Genomic DNA, 22,075 nt, shown 5'->3' on the forward strand with positions numbered 1-22,075 from the left:
CAGCAGAGACAGCACAGTGCCCATTACCAGGGACACAGAACAGCAGACAGTACAGTGCCCATTACCAGGGACACAGAACAGCAGAGACAGCACAGTGCCCATTACCAGGGACACAGAACAGCAGAGGCAGTACAGTGCCCATTACCAGGGACACAGAACAGCAGAGACAGCAGAGAGCCCCAGCTAAACTCATCATGGGGAACACATGAACAGGAAAGGACACAGAGAAGGAAGAAAAAAAAAGGGAATATGCACACACTGATCGGAGAATTACGTGGACATGGAAGCATTTGCCCACAAAGCCACAGAGAAGAATGTCTTTGGCCTTAAGCCAGTACAACAGCACCTCTGAAGCAAAGCCCATGAGGAAGTTTTCTCCATTTCTACAGTACTAGATACTAACTCATTAAGAAAACCCTTAACAAACTTTCTTCTCTAATAAAGGGTACTCATTATCACTCCTTGATATATTTACCAGAAAGGGCACCTCTGTAGGACGTTTTTACTTTTAAATATGCAAACAGGAAAAATATTTAGCATATTTTATTAATCTACATATATAAATTTGTGATTTCCATTTGCAAGTTCAATAAATCACTGTATATTTTTAATCATTTAACAAGTTTATTTCTACAAATTATGGCTTAGAAGCAGGTACTGTACATACAAAAATCTGAGGAGACTGTTGTGCAGCATGTCATTTCTTTATGTTGTTTGTGTGGCTAAGTTATTAATTTCAGGGGTATTCATCATATTTCTTATAGCAGCAATAAATATGCATTTTTCTTTTCATAAAATGTTATTTTATATAGCACGTAATCAATACAAAATTAACTTTTAACAGCACTAGAGTAACATAACCCACAGGTCATTACAGGTTGAGTGTGGTATTGGAAAATTTTGTATTAGATCTCTGTGCCAAGCTAAGACTGAGTGATCTGCAGGGTCTCCAACATGTCTTCCACTGCCTTTAAAGAGTATTTAGTTTCTTTCTTACTGCGACCTGCAAACTAAACAGGAAAGAAAGGATTGTTATTTATAAATATATAATATAAATACCAATAATTAACTCTATTTACTACAAACTTAAAAGCACAAAACTAAACCTCAGAATTTTTACCAGAATACAAGCGGTATCACCTTCTTTTATGAAGCAAAGAAAACATACGTTCTGTTAAAGACAGAAAAAATTCTATTTATCAAAATTTACTATAAAATAATCCAGACAACATATAATTATATTTTATGGTTCAAAATAACTATGAGGGATGACGTTGTCCTTGATTGTAGCCTACTATTAAAACAGCAGTTTCAGAGAACATTTGAAATAAAGTCTGTCTTGATAAGAAAGAAAGATACAGCTTAATAAATACTAGTAATGGCTTTAGAAACAAAGGAAGGATAGGAAATGCTGACCATCCCAGGTTGAAGTCAAAAGGGTTTTTCTAATGATACTTCCAATTCCCATCACCCATCAGCCATATCGAACAGAGGAGATTCATTAAGAAGGTTGGTCCTTAGTCAAATTAAACTCCTAACAATTTTTAATACACCTGCACTAAAAAGTTTTGCATTTCAGGTTGGGGGGAGTGGTAAAGAAATTACAAAAACAGTAACTAAAACTTGCATCTAGTAAAACAGCCTATTCTCTACTCAAATGTTAACATCTAAACACTCAATAAATTTTCAATTTGAAGTTTTTTATTTCAAATACTACTGGTGTCTCGCATAGTTAGTCCTTGATTTATAATGTGTCCCTTCTCTCTTGTAATTAACTTAATTTAGCAAACTCTTCATGACCTGTTAAGAAAGATTAAGTCATCAAACTCAGGTAATATCACACCAGTAACAAGCTGCAGGACCTGTTAACCTGCTTTTGACCCCCAGGCTACAATCTAGCATTGTGATTCCCAATCAGAAATGAGTTTTTTAAAAAACTGTTTTGGCACAGTAAATTTCAAATCAAACAGGAGAAATTTTGTTACTGTGACAACACTTACAGCTTAGAGATGTACTAAAAACACTGTTTTTTCATGTGTACCTGGTGTACCAGGTTTTGATTCTAGTAGTACATATAAACCCATTCTTCAGGTTGGGCAGTTTACATAGTGACATGCAATAGTCAACTTCAGAGGAAAATCCAAGATTTCTTAACACATTCTAAGGCGAAAGCAGCAACTTTTGCTTGTATCTGATTGAACATAATAGCCTCTCTTTGTTCACATTAAACAGGCACTTGGAAATTCCAAACCCTTTCACAAAAACATGCAAGTTTAAAAAACAAGTCAAAAGTTTGAAGTGATAAATGTTTTCAAGCTCAAAGCATTCAGAAATTTCAATAAAAAGCAGAGAAGCCTAAATATACTGTGGTCAAAAAGCACACTTAGTAAGACACACAGAAAGCACACAGAGAAAAGCTTCAAAATAAGAAAAATTTTACTTATTCTTGTCATGGGCACTGGAAACAAAATTGACATATGACATTAACTTAAAAACATGCCACTTGCTAATTTCAACAGCAGTTGCCTTCATGGTACTGACATGTAGTTTAAGCTGAACAAATAAAACCAAACTCTGCATCATAACAACCAGAAGCACACTTGGAAACGTAATCACTTCAAATTTGCCCTGACGAACAATTATTTTGTCTATTCAGCCATTACACAGCAATTTGACTGATTGAGCTGGAATCCATTTCTTAAATCATGATTTAATTTTCTGTTTCCCAAATGGTTAGTAAGAAAATCACCTCTCCCCAGCCATAAATAACATGTAAATTGCTAACACAGAAGAGTTTAGTAATGTACCTAAGAAGCATGTATCTGGAAAATTACTATGAGTAAGATCACATTAAAGATTTTTGTGAACATTAATCAAACTCGCCTGCCTCTGCTGAAATGCTCCTACCAGAAGACATGCTAAACCAATTACCTAATTGAAGAGCTCCAGGTAGCCCTATTTTGTTTCGGTGTTAAAGTAACTGTGACTCATGTCCTGGGAACAGACAGAACTTCTTCTCAGGATCTGAACATATGGAATGATCCAGTTTTCTAGTCATAGGGCAGAAGTAAGCTTATAATAAAACGAATTCTTTGAATAACGAGTACTTCACTAACTTCTGAAATAAAAGATTAAAATTAAATTTTATTTGGGTCTTTTTTCCACCCAGTCAATTAGATTTAAGAAGCCTGGAGCATAATGACTTTTTTTTTTTCCAGAGGATGTGTTAGCAGCCAGGAATTCCAGCTCCCTACAGCAGCCCTAGCTACAAAACCTTTCTGTCTTCCTGAAGAAGTTTACATTTCTCCGAGATTAGACACAGATGAGAAGTACTAATCAGCACAGATGGTTACATATATAACATCAAAATAAGTATATTAACTAGCTGGAGTGTCAAATATCTGTGCATTTCGGAATTTTTTAACTATTCTTTATCACCATGTTTTTCTGTAAAGACAGAGCTGCACAGTCTAACCAACACTGGTGAAATAAGGTTTTCTTTCTATACTCAAACACTGCTTTCTTTCGATGACAATAAACTAAGAAGTTCCTCTGTTTTCATAGAGGAATGCACAGGAAAAGCAAAAATCAAGTGCCAAAGCACACTGCTTGAATGACAGAATAAATTGAAAGAAAAGGACCAGTAAAAATATTTCAAGTAAACTGCATATAAAAGAAACTTTAAAAAAATAATTAAATAATTAAAAAGCAACTATAGCCAGTCATTTGAAAAAATAAAGGCAGTTTTCCAAAATTCCTGCACAAACTGCTGTAATTCAAGTTCAAACCCAAACTGGAAATGGGGAAAAGATCCCACTGCAAGGTAGATGGTCAAAAGTAACTTTTTTGCATTAATAACTTCGAATTTAAAGTCACAAATGCACGGAATTTGTATAGACACCCAAATCAGGATTCTAAATTTATCTTGCTCTCTAGAACATGACCACCAGAAAAATTTCATTTAGCAGTATGAGAATGTCCAACCAATAAAATAAGTCAGTGTCAAACACAAAAAGCTTTTAAGGCTCTTACTGCACTTTACAGGTGGATAATGCATGGAAAGCGGGGAGGGTATTTATAGGGATCATATAAATATCCAGCTTAAAACCTGTCTAGAGATACCCTCCCACTAAGGCAGGAACTCTCTAAGGGCTTCCCCTGGCACAAGTGACCAAGGTTTCATCCTCAGGTCCAAATGGTGACACTTTCCAACAGCTCAGCTCCGCTCACCAAGGGAGCAACAAATCAACACTGACTCAGGGGGAACTGCCACCTTCTGCACCACCTAACACCACTGGCTGTATGTTCTGAGTCGGACACAGACTCAGCCAAACGCTTCTGCAGCCCTGTAACAAGGTCAGGAGGGTTGGGCTGGGGATGTCTTGCCCAGCAGTGCTCACTAGAGCTTCTTGTAGTTCTTCTGGGAAGAGGAATGGGGGTATTCATCCCATTTACTTGCCAGATCCTGGCTTGAGCACTTTCATTTTCCCAAGAGCTGAATTTCCCCTAAGATTCTAATCACACAGAGTGTTCTTCACTTTATATTCCAAACAGCTAACAAGAGCAGCTAAAGTAGGCTGTGTCAACTTATCTACATACACATATAAACACACACACATACATACACACGTATATGTAGATATATATCCATGCATGTATGTATGTTAGTTCTGTTAACATGGCCTGTTCTGGTAAGCATCAACCAAAAATGCTTAATGTCGGATCCAAAAGAACTCCACAGAAACAGTAACAAAAATTTCAAACAAATAAACAAAAAACCACACATATACACACACCAAAAAAAAACCCCCAAAAGCAAAACCAAAAACAAAACCAAAAAAACCACAAACCAAAAAAACCCCACCAAACCCTAAACCCCCTGCACTTAAAACTGCCCCCAGCACCACACTGCTCCCAATAAAATTCATGTTTTATTAGAGACATTATGAAGTTAACAGAAAGCCATGTGGAGAGAAAAGAAGGAAAAGAAAAAAAAAAACACAAAAAACAAAACAAACAGGTGTGCTTATCTGGATGTGAATCAGTTAATGAGAAACTGTCATAATTAAACATCCATTATGTTTAGAACCAGGAGATGCCTATTTCCAGGCCTTCTAGGCCATTTCACAGCCAACACTGGTTTTAAATTTCCACCCTGATGCGCCCTGAAAGGGGCTGTTTCCCAGAAGCACTAATGAGTCTCTACCAGTACCTTGAACTCCAGGTCACAATATTTACTTAAAACATGTGCAGATCCACTCTAATCTAAGGAGCTCATTTTACTAAGATGTAATACATGGAATACTGCTTTTCACTAAAAATTAACACATCTTTTAAAACCTGTTACGTTCTGTCAATTATGACTCCAGGGTGTACTCCATTCTTTGACAGTCTTTTGTGGTTTGTTGTTTTGGTTGGATTTGAGTTAGGGGTTTTGTTGGGGATTTTTGTTGTTGGTGTTGTGGGTGGGCTTGTTGTTGTTTGTTTTTGTGGGGTTTTGGTTGATTGGCTGGTTGGTTTTAATCCTGCAATAGTTGAGTTTTCCATCTGCACTGTGTTTAGAGGAATGTCAGACATACTTCAAGTTAAAAGAAGCCCTGGTTATTTACAAAACACCAGAAAAAGTAGTTAATTCACACACACACCTTATCAGTATGAGCAGGTAAATGGTTTATTAATGAAAAGCAGAGCGATTTAAAGAGCAGAAGAGAAATAAACTTTAGGCACGTAAGTATAAAATGCTTCACTATGTCCCCAGGAATACAATGCTCGTCACTGTACAGTCAGAAGCTACAGGGACAATTAGGAGAAATGGAAAATACCTCTAAGTTGGAATATATCAAAAACACATCAGCCACAAGAAACTTCACATTTGGCAAGGAACTGAAATGCAGTCTGCATTAAGAAAACTGCACTGGCTGGAAAAGGAAAATCTAATTTAATTCTATAATAGATGATGCTTGTAAAAAGGCCATTTGGTAGTATTAACTGTGAAATAGAAGCAACAAGAAAAACATTAAGTTCCAACACTGAAATATTGCAGAGAGAAAGAAGAAAGAATATGTATACAAATTCTCTGCATTTAGTATCAATAGTTTTGCTAAAAAAAAAAAAAAAAAAAAAAAATTGTGGGGAGAATTGGACAGTATGATGTTGATGCCCAGGATTACTCATGTATAAACTTTGATAGGCAGATCATTAAGATAGCTGTAAAGGAGTCAAACAGACTTATTTGGGCACAGACAGCAGAGCCTACAAGATAAAACATGTTTTCATTCGCAGTTATAGAAAGAAATAGAGGCTTATAATATAATAGGAAATATAAAAGTTTAACAATTTTTCAAAAAGTCTGAAAGACTTCCAATGACTTCAGCAAGCTTTGATTATGGCCTACAAAGTCTACGTTTTCACAACGAGCCTTTTTCTACAAAACTACACAAAACCAACTTCAGTCACAAATACTAAGGCAATTACACATGATTTTGAAAGATTAGAGTAAACTCAAGGAAAACAAAAATTCTAGAATTTTGTTTTGTAGTAAAATAGAAGGGGAAAAATAAGTCACTCTAAGAATTAAGATATACCAAGTTGTACCAAAATACCGGTAAAACCAAGTCTAGAAGGTCAATATTACAGCAACATACATTCAGTTAATGTTAATAGGAAAACTCTGTTCAAAGTGATTAAGTAAATGATAGTAATTAATAACAGTAAAATATCAACCTTATATTAAGATTTCCAGAAAATCGAACAGAAGCAGAATTTAAAAAATCCAAGCAGATTATGCAGATTTACATGTCATTTTTAACCTTTTGAACAGCAGTGGATAAAAGTGCAGGAAAGAACAATAGAACATGTCAGGAATATCATAAAGCAAAGAAGGACTAACCTGGTACGCTCTGTTTATTTGGTTTGCTGCCCAGCTGGCATATTTCATATTATCTTTTTTCATTTTTGCACTTGCTTTTGGATTGGACGCAATATGACTAGCAGACTAGGAATACAATAAAATAAAAACAAAACCCAGAGTAATTATACAAATTATGTGCATGAAATAAGCTGAGAACTTTCAGCATCCTTACAGTCCAAGCCCCATAAGCAGCAATAGTGGAAAAAGACAAAGACAAAAAAAAATTTAAAAGTCACTGGCAAGCAGTATCTAGTTAAGAATTAGCCAGAGTTCTGAAACCATTTGTTCTATTTAAAGCTACATTAGACTTCAGTTCAGCTCTGTACTGAGTGAAGAACCAAACCCGGACATGATCACCTAATCCAGTTTGCTTTTCCTAAAGTGAGAGTTATGAATTAGTTTTGCACATTCAATTTGTTCCCATAGACAATATAAAATGCATCGGTTGTATGTCCAAATGGCCATTAAAAAGATGACATTTTTCCCTGTAGCATCAGAAAATACATTTTAAAAGCAAGTAAGACTCTACATATGCCTACTCTCACCTGAAAGCAGAAAAAGTATTACTTAAGAACCAAAGAGAGTTTTTTATATATAAATAAATAAATATATGAATAAATACACTATGCAAGGAATCACTGTTACTGTGCTGGTGTTTTCAGCAGTTCATCATCCTCTAGAAAGGAGCATGTCTTTAAATCCTTTTTCAATGAGTTATCTTCCTGTGCCAATAACTATAATTCTTTTGAAAATACAGACAAGACTTAAAGCTTAAGAGTATTTCAGTAAGGAGCAGTTACTAGCACAAAATTATCCATAATCCAAAGGTATATAAAATACTCTGTATTTCAAAACAGTGTTAATAATCTGAGCTATTAAGTCAAAAATCAGGAAAAAAAAACCAAAACAGCAAATGATAAAGGATAATATACATGGGTAAACATATTCAGAATGATAAAAATGGAAAATATATAATAATGCTTACCATGTAAAGTCCAAATAGAGCTCTCATATTTCTGTTGTTAAGCTTCAGTGCTTGTGCAAAATACTTTCTTGACAGCTCAAGGTTTTCAAGCCCCCCCTGAGTGTATTTAACCTGTAAAAACGATAAACTCCTGAAACTTACACGTCATTCATACCTCAAGCATTCACTCTGAAGCAATGATATTATAAAAATTCACTCCAAGTTTGTTTCACAGGACATTTCACATCAGGTGATTCCGATCAAAGGCCAAATATTGCCCTGGGAGAAATATAAGCTCTTTGCAATATACACATTTAAAAATATTTAACTATAGGATAAAAAGCCCCAGTATTAATTTAATTAATACACTGCTAAAAGATTAAAAAGAGATTATTTTTCACCTATAAATACTTGAAACTTTGGGATTGTCCCCTATAAAAATAGCACAAACTTTAAATCTAAATTCTGAGTACTAGAAATCCATACTGACCCTATGTTCCCACAGCATGCATGAAAACAGTTCACAAAACTACACAATGCTTTTCATTACGTATTCAAAATAGCACACAAAGTTTAGAGGATTACTCCATTGTTTTTCTATTAATTTTTCCAGATATTAGATCAACAAAAAGAGGAATAAATACTAGAAGATATGCTTTCATGTCTTTCTATGAGAAAGCTACTTAGGCTTTCAAGTTTTAATGTCAATTTTACCCATGTTAACTAAACAAATTAAACCCATTCTAAGCAGTTAACAGTAAAATTTAGGAAAAAAATTATAATCTCAAAAAAAAGACAAATTCAAATGGCTAAAACCTTGAGCTAAAACTTCTAACTTTACCTCTAGTTTCTACCTCTCTTCCATTCGTGCTCTTTCAGGCAGAATTTTGTATGTGGATTCCAAGATCCACATATGTCCACAGTAACAAGCTATATATCATAATCTCCTGGGCAGCGTTGTTGTAGAAAAGTTTAATCTCATGCACTTAATTTGAAAAGTGCATAAAAACTTCAACAAGAAGGGTTCATTTAAAATTAGCTTTTATTTTCAACAATTCCTGCCCTCTTATATTTAGCTCAGTCACACCATGACTGAGTCACTGAGTAAGAAAACAGTTTTCAAAATGTGTTCAGTTCTGTCAGATTTTAGCATTCTCTGTAAACTCTTTTAAATCTCCTAGGGAAAAATTAAAGAAACCATTTTCACCACTTCTGTAACATAAAAACAGAAAATGTAATCAAACAATTGATTTTTCTGAAATACCTACTTCAGCATATTGTTGACAGTATAAGTGGTTGTGTGGATTAGTCATCATAAGCTCCTCTAAGCAGAAGGCTGCCTTTGCATAGCTGAGGAATACAAAAAACAGTGATAAAATGAAACACGAGTACACAGCTCTTTGCTTCAGGCTTTTAACAGCACAATCACAGTCTTACTTCCCCCCCCCCCCCATAAAATCACACGATTCACAATTAATAAAAATGTTAATTTTAAAATGATGTTTAGAACCAAGTTACTACTTTTAAATCATAGACAGGAGAAAATACACAGTATCTAATGGTCTAGGTATAAATGGAACAGCTCATGAAAAGTATTTAATATACTAATCTCATACTAAAAAGTGCCATTTCTCATCAGCAAAGTGACAAGTAGAAACAGGTATTAGGTACTGTAAGACACGGAACTGAGACTACAAAATAATTCTTTTTTTCCTAAGAAAATTCAGCTACCTGAGGATTCATAAATGCAGCTACTTATGACAACATTAACACTGTCAAATAACTTTACCTACCAACAGTCAACCACAGAACTGAGATTAAAAAAAACATACTAAGAACAGTTTTAAAATTCAAATAGTTCAAATCTACGTATGAAAATAGCATCAGACCTCTCCAAATAGGCAAATCCTTATTTGAAAAGGCTAGTCCTTGAGTTTTTTTAGTGAAAGCTTTCAGAAAGAATTAAGAAGTCAAGCTCAAAATGCAGGTTTATTAAGAATCTTAGGTTCATAATCTTTCAAATAATAGAACTGTCTGCAGAATTTGCATCATGTAGAGATATGTGATAGCACTATTGCACAGTTTATGTGACAGGATTCCAAAATTCAGAAATACAAGACTTATAATGACAGTGTGGGTAGATATTTAATATCACAGTAAAAGCAATTTAGCAATTATGAGACCGTATTAAACCATATTATCTGTAAAATCTTGTTTCCTAAAATAAATAACGTGGTTTTCTCCAGTGCATGTTACGATAGTCATGTATCTGTATCATTTACTAATCTGGAGATAAAAGGGCAGCCACCTCATTCTCCGAAAGGAGAAGCCAGACTCCTCATTGCAGAACAGGGTAGAACTGAGGACTTGTGCACACGTGTGTTTATGAAAAACAATGAGAGTATGGTGATTTCACAAGCCCTGTGATTTGTGACCCTGATAAAACATATAAGCTGATGAATTGTCTTCTTTTTTTAAAACTTAACTTTTAGCTGCTTTTAGCCAATTATTCCCTATTATCAAAATAACAATAATGATGCTCAGGGACATATAGTGAGGACAGTGAATTCTTTCCATGAACTGAAATTCTACACAATGCTTTTTATTGGAATTAGAGACCAAAACAAAGACAAGCAAAAGCAGTTTCTTTCTTGAGTTTTATTGCACAATTTCATTATAAAGATTATAGCAGAAAAACCTCAACCCAATAATGGAATACATATGTTTGCACCACTCTATCATTCACTTTTGCACTGACAGATTTGACAAGCTTGAATATCTTTCTAGCCAATTTTTTTTTTTAGTAGCTATTTTCTTGGACAAGTGGCTGGTAGATTTCCCCAAAGAAATGGAAGTCTGGGTATCAAAATTCTAGTTTACTCCTGAAGTCATAATTTAAAAGAGTTTAATAACTATTTTCTTTGAGAATGGTGTGCAAGGAGAGGTGACTGGGGAACAATTTTTTCCTCACAGTGAGAATGGCTATTTCTTCCTTAACAATTTGCTTGTTTTACCACCCTCTGAAAAGGAAAGAAGGAAACAATGTGATATAATTCAGGCTGGGCTGAAGAACCAAAGAAAGAGGGAAAAAAAAGATACGCCTTTGGGTGGAGGTTTGAATTAATGCTGTGATATTAGAAAACTTAGACTAAGGCTTTGAGCTAATCCTCTCACACTGGGATTTCCTCCTGTCACTACAGCAATAAAAAAAGCTAACAAAAACATTAAATATCCAATAAGCAAGTTACTACAACATTCAGCATTCTTGATCACTTTGGATTTTGTACCCAGGCGACCAGATGCCTCCAACTCTGAACCCATGTTCTGCTTTGTGGGTTTTTTTTAAAAGGTTACTACAAGTTCTGGGAGAGGTAAGCTATAAGAAAATTGGAATACCGGTTGCTATGATGGATTGATTTTAGAAGTAAAGAATTTAACATCTCTAACAAGTAAAATACATAACTTGAACAAAAAATGATGGGAAATAAGTGCTGTTCTCTGCTGCATTCAAACCACTTCTTTTAAACATCATATTTTTAAAAATTACTGAAACATACAGGAAATTAAGTAAACTCTTTTTGTTTGAAAAACAAATGCTTTCTTAAAGTTATTTATGTAGCCAAATAAGCTTGGTAATTATATCCAGTTGAGGACTATTATACTGGAAATGAGACAGCATACTTTGTAACACTCACTAGTCCTTAAAAAGATCACTGAGGTTTTTGACTTACACAGAGTGAGTTCCAAATTAACAGTTTTTATGTGGAATTAGCAAACAACTTACTCATGTTCATTGATGTAAAGTTCTGCAAGTTCATGCCAAGCTTCTTGGTCACCAACAAATCTGTATAGAGAATACAAGAGAGGGAAAAAGGAAAAAAAGAAAGAATGTGCAAGGGATTCTGTAAATGACAAGCACTGAAGCAAAAGAGTAAATTAAATGCAAATTCCACTTTAATTAAAAAGATTTATCAGAATAGCAAAACACAATCCGTATTCTTGTAAGACACTCACTGTTCCAGATACTCATTCAGCTCCCGGATGGCCTCGAGATTTTTCCCCTGGGCTTTTCGAATGGCAATCTTACGTTTTCTTGCTGCCTATGGGTTGACATTAATAAAGGATTAGGCCTCATAATTCCCTGGGTTTTTGTAAGGAAAGCAATTTGACTGTGCAAATTATTATCTCAATACCAGTGGAATTCCACTGCAGAGACACTGCTAGGTTGAAGTTTACCAACACACCCATGACATCCCACTGAGAGACTGAAAACCTCTTCTTACAATCACATTATGTATGCTTTTCTTTGGAGGCACAAACTGTATGCATTATTCCATTCAAATAAATGACTGTCCAGATTCTGATAATTACAAAACAGCAGGGGATGCTAATCTTCAGCCATTCCAATGACCCCCACCTTGTCATTCACAAGATCCATGACTGTAGAGGAGAAATGGTGACTTGAGTCCTAGGGAACCCCACAGATGCATCTTGGTTGTCCCTGTATAAGCATGGCTTTCAGCCATTATAAAATATTCTTGTTGGAGTGCTGAAAGGCACCTTTAACTAATGCTAAATACCCACCAATTTCCTAAACAAGACTCTCATCATTCTTGGAGCACAAAGTAGGCTCTGCAATGTAAAGGGAATAAAAAATAGCCATTTCAATGGCAAAAACTGAGTAGTACTTTGATATGTGGGTAGAAAATGTTTTTCAATTTAAACAATACAGAAATGAGTTCTAAGAATTATAATGTATTTAAATTTTAAAGTCCATAAAAGTTGTCAGAGATCAGAAGGAAGAAAGACATAGAGAATTGTAATAGCTGATTATTCTGTACTTTAATCCAGTATTTCAGCTTCGGAATGATGCTGGTTAGTTTTCAGGCCTGCAGGTCTTTGCAGTCTTACAGATTATTCCGAGCTGGAAGGGACCCACAAGGATCTCATCGAGCCCAACTTTTAAAAGAATGGTCCATACAGAGACCGAACCTGTGTCCTTGGTGTTACCAGCACCACGCTCAAACCAACAGAGTATCAACATACACTTGAGATGTGATTCAAAACAAAGGAACCTCCCCAGATGGGAGCAAACAGCACATCTCAGCCCGCCTGAAAGTCATCAGAGGAGAAATCTGACAGTATGGAAGGAAAATACAATTCCAGCATAACATAACTCAAAAAAGGAATGCCATCAGCCTCCTTCCTAGCCTCTCATCCCTGCGTTCTTGGGTGACCACAACCACTGCGATCAGACATGAGACAACTGATGGCCTGGTGTCCGTGACTTCTACATGTACACACACTCTCTTGTATGCCATTCCTCCATGAGATAATATTAATGACAAAAAACATAAAGCACACTTCTCTGATAATTAGGTCCCACTGTTTATCCCCTTTATAGTCCTCATCCTATTTCGTATCTTATAAAGAGTTTACACAGCTGGGTATCACCTTTCAGAAGCCTTGACAGGACAACTATTGAACAAAATCTTAAACCATTTTAATCTTTGAATTTCACATAGCTCTGAAATCAATTTCTTCATGATGCACCCCAAGTTCACAGTCACAAGAGTTCTTGTATATTTACAGCATTTTAAACATAACTACTGTCCTAAATAATTTTTTATCCTTTAATCCATTTGAACAAATCAATCGCTTCCAAAACAAAAGTGGGAAATTAGTTCAAGCACCAAAACAGAAAACCTAGAAATGCTTTTGACACTAAGCTCGTTCTTTCTTTTTAATTCATCCCCTTTATCTTCGTCACAAACACATACTCAATGGAAATTCAGTGAAAACAACTCAAGTGAGGAAAAAAATATTCCATCCTTCTGATTAAATATAAGACACAGGCAGAGAGAAGACTTATCAGGGGCCGAATCAGAACACAAGCAGTGTGGTTTCCAGTGCTTCTTTGTCAAACTGCAACCTGTGAAGTTACATACATCATTCTACTTTTACTGGGAGACACATGGCTAAAAGCTGTAACTGGAAATTTTAACTGCTGACACATTTATCACTGCAACAATAACACACTCTCTATTTTATTTCTGCTTTTTAAAAATAAAGATAACAGCATAATTAAACTTACTTTCTTTACATTCAAAAATAATAACCCCACATGCTTATCATGCTGCTATAATAAACAAAACCACAAAATAACAATCAAAAAAACCTCAAGCAAAGCCATTGTTTGCTGTCACATTTTATGGAGTTCTCAAAGCGTCTGTAAAGCAGGTCACCCCCTTCTATGGTGGGAACACCAGGGCAGTGCTAACCCACTACCCAAAGCTGACATTATACACAGCCCAGTGACCTGCCCACTGAGCCTGAAACATGAAAAGAGGGAAAGTGGAGATAACAGCATGCACTGCCAAAGGAATGCATTAAGCAATTACAGCCTAGGAAGACAGAAGGGTTTTTGCAGGTAACAGACAATTGACTTTATATATGTAGCTTTTCAAATGTAACTCTTGGATTAACAACTGGGCAACTGGGTTATTTTCAAAATTTAAAGAAATCAAGAGCCTGACTAAAGTAAACCCTTGAGAACTAAAATAATCTATTAAATATATAAAATCAATCAATGCATATGACAACTTAATCTGTAATGGCAACAGGAACAGTCTATGTAAGTCACTCTTCTCTTTGTTTCTAATGCAACTCCTTCAACTGCATCCAAGTCAGTCCTCCAAGAGTCTGGAAATAGATTTTTTCCATGGCTGCTTTATTTCTTAACCACAGCACTCCCAAGTAACATAAATCACCGGTGCCTCAAGACATTAATTACTGAAAAGCTACAAGTATTTCTAGTCACAAAGAGAAGCTGATGTTTACCTATAGCAAGCATGTAATCTAACGCAATCAAATAACAAGGACAAAAGCAATAGACATTAATTAATATATTCTGGTGGCAGCGCTTAGGAATTACATGAGTTACATATACATTTGACAAAATTTCCCTGCTACACCAAGCCCATAAAATTTCTTCAAAATTACACTTCTACAACTTTTAAAACTTTCTTTTTTTAATCCACCTTTCTCATCACTAAAAATAGAGCAGCATCTGGGCTTGAAATCTGCACTCCCTTCACCCTCAAAACTGCTGGGAGATAAGTTTATTTACAGAGAACTCCAAGCTTACAAAAGAGTGGCTCAGTCACTCAAAACAGTGCTGACATCCTGAGGAAGAACAAAATGTTATCTAGCAGCACAGAATTCCTGAAAGTCTTTCTAAAAGCACAGGAAAGAATTCAGTGAGAACGCAGAGGCTTTTTAAAGCAGATTCTAACTTTTTCCATCACACAAATAAAATCACAAAGCCAAGAGATATGGACAGAGGTGTTCAATAAGATCTGTGATTCACAGGAATGATATGACAGGTAGAAAAATAAAGACAAGAAAACAACCTACCCTTGCTTTTTATATTGCCCCTGAGCTCACTGTGTGACTCAGCTTAAGTGTTGCTGTGTGAGCCCCAGTTTCCTGAACATCCTGAGGACAGCAGCATAACTAATGACAATTTACATTCATAGCATCATTTTTTCTTTATTTCCACACAAATTTTAAAAAAGGCTTTATTGCACAGAACCACTGCCAACACTAATAACCACTTCAGCATACAAAAATAGTTACTTGTTAAGTAAAGCCAGACTCACACCAATTCTACAGAAACTTTACCTAGCATTTATATCATATTTCCAATTTATTTTCTGCCTTACAACCACCTGATAAAAGCAAACCAGGTAATTTCATTATGCTGTTTCATTATGTTAAAAGCCCTCTTTACCAAAAACCTCACATCTCAAAACACTAACTCATTTTTAGGGGACCTGTTGCAAGATATTAAAAAACTGCAAAATGCAGACTACAAATCTGTTCAATTATTAATTTCAAATCCACCAAGAATATTCTTGAGAATTTATTTTTTAAATACAGGGAATTGAAATTATTTTGAAGTCTAAGAAGCCTACTAAAATAGTCACAAATAATTACTTTGATAAAGATTTAAAAAATAGCATTCAAGGGGTACATTTCAGTGCTTCACATCACAACCGGAAGACTTTCTAGAACAAGCCTCATGCAATAATTAACTCCTTCCTCTTTCCACCTTAAGTAAAAAGGAAAAGGCAAAACCTCCAGCGCTGTAAGACGATCTGCAGGATTTGACCATGCAGATAGAGTGACACAGATTTCCCCCTCAACTTTCCAGAGTTTACAGCAAAACACTAGGTTACTAGCTAGTTCTGTAAATGCATGATTCTTAATGGAAAGATACATGCATCTTAAAGAAATACTTAAAGAATCAGTATCATATGGACTAAGATACTTCAGTATGTACAAATTCATTAAGGAGTGAACCTTTCTAAGGTATTTTTTTAAAGACTAATAATCCCCAATCTGCCATAAGAACACACCCTCCATTTGTCATGATTCGTTTTAATTAGAATTAAGTAGACTCAAAATGTTGAACATTTATCATCATCTGCATTTCATTAGTAAAACGTACCAAGAAAGAGTCTAACACTGTTCTAAATTTCATGGCTGTAAAGAATGTATTAGGAGGAGAATTTTCAGGGATTGAGACCCCTAGGAAAGGAAGAATTTCTTTTCTGTGTAACTACAACAGCATTAAACACATGATACTTTTCATCTTAAAAAGAATTTTTTTTTTAACATTTTTAAAAATGTGTATTTGTTCTAACAGTTTGATACATTGAAACATTTTCCTTCACACTGCTGTATGTGAATCAAAACAGAAGTGTAAACATCTACAACTAAGGAAAAAAAAAAATCACATAGATATCAAAAACAGCACATAATCAAAAACAACCACAATAATGAATTTATTCTTACCAGAATTCAGACTTTTTCAAAGTTGGTCATGCAAGACAGTTAAATCTTGCAAACCTATGCAGGCACAGAGCTACTGAGTTGAAGCTGCTCCTTTAAGGATAACGCCAAAGCAAAACATAACTTTTTGTATCCAATAAACAACCCATAAAGACCAGCATAGAGCAAATTGGTAGGAGCTGTACAGGCTGAAAAGCTAAAGCCTGGAATCAGCAAACATGAAAAATGTTATATACCAACAAAAAGTAAGAACAGTTTACACAGAGGAAAGTAAGGCTTCTTTTATCTAGAGGACTTCTGCAAGGAGTCTCAAAAATCCATGTAAAAGTCATCTTTGACTTAAAGAATAATTTCAACAAGATGCGACACTGTGAAGCTGAAAGCTCTGAAGGAAACTAAAGTCTAATAGGAGAAGGTCTTCACATGGATAAATAAGTAAGTCAAAAGATAAAATAGAAAAAAAGAGTTCTCAGCACTGAGAATCTCAGAATAATCTGTATTAAAAACTACCGCTCAGCACTCTTGTTAAGAGATCTAATGGGGAATTAACAGTAATGTAAAGGTATATGTTAATAAGGACTTAATTAAGTATAAAGAACAAGAAACAACACCAAAGAATAGCATTCACAATAATGAATCATAATGAATACTTTTACCAGCACAATAAAACAACCTGTGAAATTTAATCTACATTAATTGGCTGCATATAGGGTTAAATAATACGAATGTAATGTACACGAAAAATCTGAATTTTTCGGATAAGAGGGAGATACTGGACTTGCAATAAACAGTTCTATAAGACATCAACTCAGTGTTCAGAAACCACCTTAAAAAAAACCAAAAACGCTGCTCCAAAACCCCAAACTGTGATACTATGACACTAGAGTTATCAGAAAAGAATACAGAAGAGACACATCCGTGGCATCCCTTTCTAAGTATATAATGCTCTTTCATTTTTAGTACTGACTGCTGGTTCAGTCCTCTCATTTCTCACCAAAATATAGGAAAAAGCACAGAAATTACATGGAGAACAGCAGCAGAGTTTTAAGGCACTGAATGGCAACAAGAACAGCTGCACGTTAGGACTTCTAGTTTAGAGGGAAGGAAAGTGCAAAAGATCCCAAAAGTCATGGGTATTAATAAAGTGAAAACAACTGCTGACAGTAACAGACAAATTCAGAGGCATTAAATAAAATTGAAGGTGTGGGAAAAGAAAAAAAACACACTCCACAAATGGGAGATTTGCCCAATGCATTACAAATTACAACAATTAATTTCTCAATTATGGGGTAGATGTAGGCATGGCAAACTTAAGCAAGTTCAAAAATAAATCTATGCAGGAATTGCACAAAGAGCCATTAAAAACAGAATTATCACTTCTGGCACACGAAAATGAATAGAAACTGGCAGAACAGACCAGAGCATACTGTCATGGCCCTGCTCTTACACACTTCTGGTATCGGCAGTAAGTCAAAGCCAGACACAAGACGAGTAAAATGGACTTTTGCCACAACTCAGTACAGCTTCTCTTCAGTTCTCAAATACTTCATTTCAAGAGACGAAATCTCCATCAACATTTAGAAGTGCTACAAGCACAAAACATGGGAGAAATGGTGGAATGCACTCTGCTCTCTCACTTCACCAATCATGACTGAACAAGAAGCAAAAAAACCCTGTAATGGTAAATTATACTCTGTCAAAAGCAAAAAACCACATTTTTTAGGACCACACAGTGCCAGCTCACCCATCAGTTCTCACTGGGAATTAACTGAAGTAGCAGCTGTCATTCTTCACAACTCTCACCAAGAGACAGTGCTTGCCAGACAGTGCCAAGCTATCTTTTTTGATTCCCTTTAAAACTACCACTGTACACACCTATGTTTTGGTCTAGATCTGTCTTTCCTGGCAGATGGCCAATAAATTTAAGAAAACATACATGTCACCTCAGAAAATTCTCCCCATTAGTAGATGTTTCATTTGGTGAGCAGTTTTCCCTTCTGCAACTCAGAACATCCTGTAGATAAAGGCACATAGCTTCAAGATCTTCACAGGAGGTCTCCCTTAAAAATGAATTCACAGCTACTGCAGACATTTTAAGGAATTATTACAGTTCAGATGATAAACAGATATCCAGTGCTCAAATTCAGTGGAGACAAAGAGGTAGGGAAAGAAATGTTACCTAAACAGTCAAGATGTACGCATAGAAAGATGAAGTCAGATATTCATGGTATTTAACTGCTGCCTATATACATGAATATATACATGATACTAAGATTTTGCTCTGAATCCTTCTAGCATTCTGTATTCCCAGAGTTCTTCAACCACCTCCTGTGCCTCTTCTGAAATATGTCCAGCTCATCTACAAAAAGAACCTCAAAATAGTAAGAGAAAGGGTAACTTCATGTGACCATACGCATACACTTGTTCCTGCCCACTCCTATAAACAACAGAGTTGATGGCACCACTGTCTTACTATAGAAATTTTAAATTCTTCATTCACATAATTATATTACTAAACCCATGATGGTAATGAGACTGTCCACGTGTCCTAAGCTAAGGAAGCACACAGTGTCTTGCATAAAAACCTTGGCTGAAAAAGTGGCAAGAAAAACAGCTGAAGAATAATCCTAATGAAGACTCCATATTTTCTATGGATTAGAATTAAAGCAGAACTTTGTGCCTTATCTCACTTTCCCCTGGTGCTGATCGAGTGCTCTGCAAACTTCTTGATGGCTGAGCTGAATAATCAGGAGAAACTGCAGGTGCACCAGGATGACAGTGGAGTGGGTTAGACACGAATCTTCAATACATAAACTCAATTTCCTTTCTCATCAACAAGCTTCTCTGCTCTCCTGAACAGACCACCTCAAGAAGAGCCCAACTGACGAAAAATATTTAGCTGTCTAACTGAAAAGTTTTCCTCCAAAGCAGAGAAGGATAAGGATTTCTCAATGAAATACGTAAAGAACAAAAACAAACAAAAAAGCCCTATCAACACTGCTAAAAACCCAGTAACTCTCTTTTTTTTGTTCTGAGAAACAGAATAAGCTTTTATATGAAGATCTACAAACAAATCAGGCAGCGTTCAGCATCACTATAAAAATTTTCAATTGGACACTATGTAAGATTTTAATTAATAAAAAGTGCCCTCTGATAGAAAATACTATGCAGCCTTATTAAGAGGAATGTCAGCTTGACTTCTAACACGCCATCATTACCACCAAAATAGACAAGAGTGGAAAAGGTTTTAACTCTTACCCTACTGAAATGTAGGCAAGTTATGCACTTCACAAGAGTCACATTTCATTCATTCAAATCTTTAGAAAAGAGACTATTACTCAACATCTACATGCTTTGAAAGAGGAAACAAAATCTTGGAGGTGACAATAACACTGTTCCATTGTCAAATGAGTCATCCTTTTCAGCAAGTAAGCGCAGAGTGAGATAAAACTTAGAGATTATACCAGAGTGAGATAAGACTTAAAAATTATATTTTAAAAACAAAGACTATTTTGAATTCTATCCTAAGAAATTAATTACTGTTATCTTAATTTCAGCAACAAAACCTCATATGAAAGTGTAAATGTCCATTACATAATTTGAGTTCAAACTTTACTTTTTATACTGGAAAATTCTGCTATGCATGTAAAAGACGTAATTTTTTGCAAGAATCTTTTTCCATGCTACTTTTTCATCAGTCAATGCACAGAATGATTTTTACATGATTTGTGTGAACAAATGTCTACGTTTCACTTAAAGCACTTGCCAAAACATTTAATGTATATAAGCAACTCCATGTGTCAGCAGACCAGAAAAAACTTCTATAAAGTTAGGTGAATGCCAAGACAAACTCAGCAACAGTTGCTTTTCTAAAATCTTGAAATATTTATTTTACTACAGCAGCCACATGTGTGCATGGAAATAATTTACAGGTAAATGACACAAAGAAATCTACACATGACAACTCACGAAAGCTTTTTACTTAACTTTCACTCTTGACATGCAAGCCTTACCCAACCAATTCTAATCATATAGCAAGGAACTTTCCTTTGCATTTAACATTCTCCAATTCTATTATCAGAACTTAAGAAATCCAACCACACAGCTGCTCTAATATTTATAACTTATGCTTCTAAATATAACAAGTTTATGGCTCTTTATGATTTCATTACAGAGGAAATCAGAATAAAGAAATAATCATGCATTTTACTTATTTAAATATAAAATTGTGTTTTGTAAAGCCATCCAACAAAGCACTCAGATGATGTTAGCTATGCTGAGATAGCTGAAAAGTAAAACTGCCAAAAATGCATACTTTTGAAGATCTGTGGTCCATAAAAGTCACTGTAATAGGGTGCTCTATTTTCCACTGCTGTCAGCAGAAGGTCATAAAACACGCACCAAGGTGACCCATTATGTGATTTCACTGCAAATGGGTTCCATATTGCTTCAGCGTGACTCTGAAGATTTAGTGTCTCTGAAACTCTTTGGGCCATGCACTGATAAAATCCACAATTTACTGTGGACATGTACGCAACTTGTGCTCAAACTTCTTGAGCTCAAGCTTCTAATACTTCAGGGAGAGTGAAAAAGAAGAGTGAAGAACTGAAACAGCTCCTTTTACCCTCGCACAAAATCTGTGAGTTCTATCACTGCTAACAGACAGAATTTAACCTACCACTGTTGTCCAAGTGCTTAACTTAATATTGTTTCCAGATGTGTTGCCTCAAAAATAACTTTCTGGTGGTTTGGAGTGTTTTTTACTGTTGCTGCTTGCTTTTTTATTTGTTTTGTGGGGTTTTTTTTAATAGTTTACTTAGTTTAAGGGATGGCACACGATCTATATCCAGCTCTGGCACACCCTAACTAATCCCATTTATCTGTGTTTCTGTGAGTTTTCCCCTCCTGAATAGCAGACCACATCAAATACACTGACCAAGGAAAGGTAGAGGTTCAACACCCACCTAGGCAATTGAGATTGACACAACATCTGCAATAGCCCAAGTATTACATTAACACAGAAGTTTACCCAATAGACAGTTCCTCAAAACCATTGTAACACTTATACCCCCAATGTATATAAGAATTTTTTGACTTGCCAATAAATACCTGTCATACAAAAATCTGAAACTCCATAGTTTCTTCATATTTCAAGTTTTATCCTTGTGGGAAAAAATATCAATGAAAATATATTGCTACAAGTTTCTCTAAACTTTTATTTTGGCAGCTCACAGTGGCTTTTACAATCAGTATTCAAAAAATGCTTAGAAGAACAGTACAGTCTGTCTCAGACTCTGTTTTATACAATTGGCATGCTTCATGCATTTCGAGTCAAGAGCTAGTAA

General features: G+C 35.4%; 1 protein-coding gene across 3 annotated transcripts in view; it reads right to left on the reverse strand.

Annotated features, from left to right (window-relative positions):
* Positions 1-604: 604 nt before the first annotated feature.
* The window catches only part of EMC2 (ER membrane protein complex subunit 2), a 36,180-nt gene continuing 14,709 nt past the window's right edge, over positions 605-22,075 (reverse strand). For all 3 annotated transcript variants that reach the window (XM_040067495.2, XM_058421357.1, XM_058421355.1), the window contains exons 6-11: positions 11,889-11,974; positions 11,659-11,718; positions 9,143-9,224; positions 7,896-8,006; positions 6,890-6,994; positions 605-1,010 (exon numbers count right to left, since the gene is read on the reverse strand). In XM_040067495.2, coding sequence (XP_039923429.1) covers positions 924-1,010; positions 6,890-6,994; positions 7,896-8,006; positions 9,143-9,224; positions 11,659-11,718; positions 11,889-11,974 — 531 coding nt within the window. In that variant the 3' untranslated portion in view covers positions 605-923. The remainder of the gene's footprint in view (positions 1,011-6,889; positions 6,995-7,895; positions 8,007-9,142; positions 9,225-11,658; positions 11,719-11,888; positions 11,975-22,075) is intronic.

This window comes from Hirundo rustica, chromosome 1 (genome assembly GCF_015227805.2).
Source record: "Hirundo rustica isolate bHirRus1 chromosome 1, bHirRus1.pri.v3, whole genome shotgun sequence".
NCBI lineage: Eukaryota > Metazoa > Chordata > Aves > Passeriformes > Hirundinidae > Hirundo > Hirundo rustica.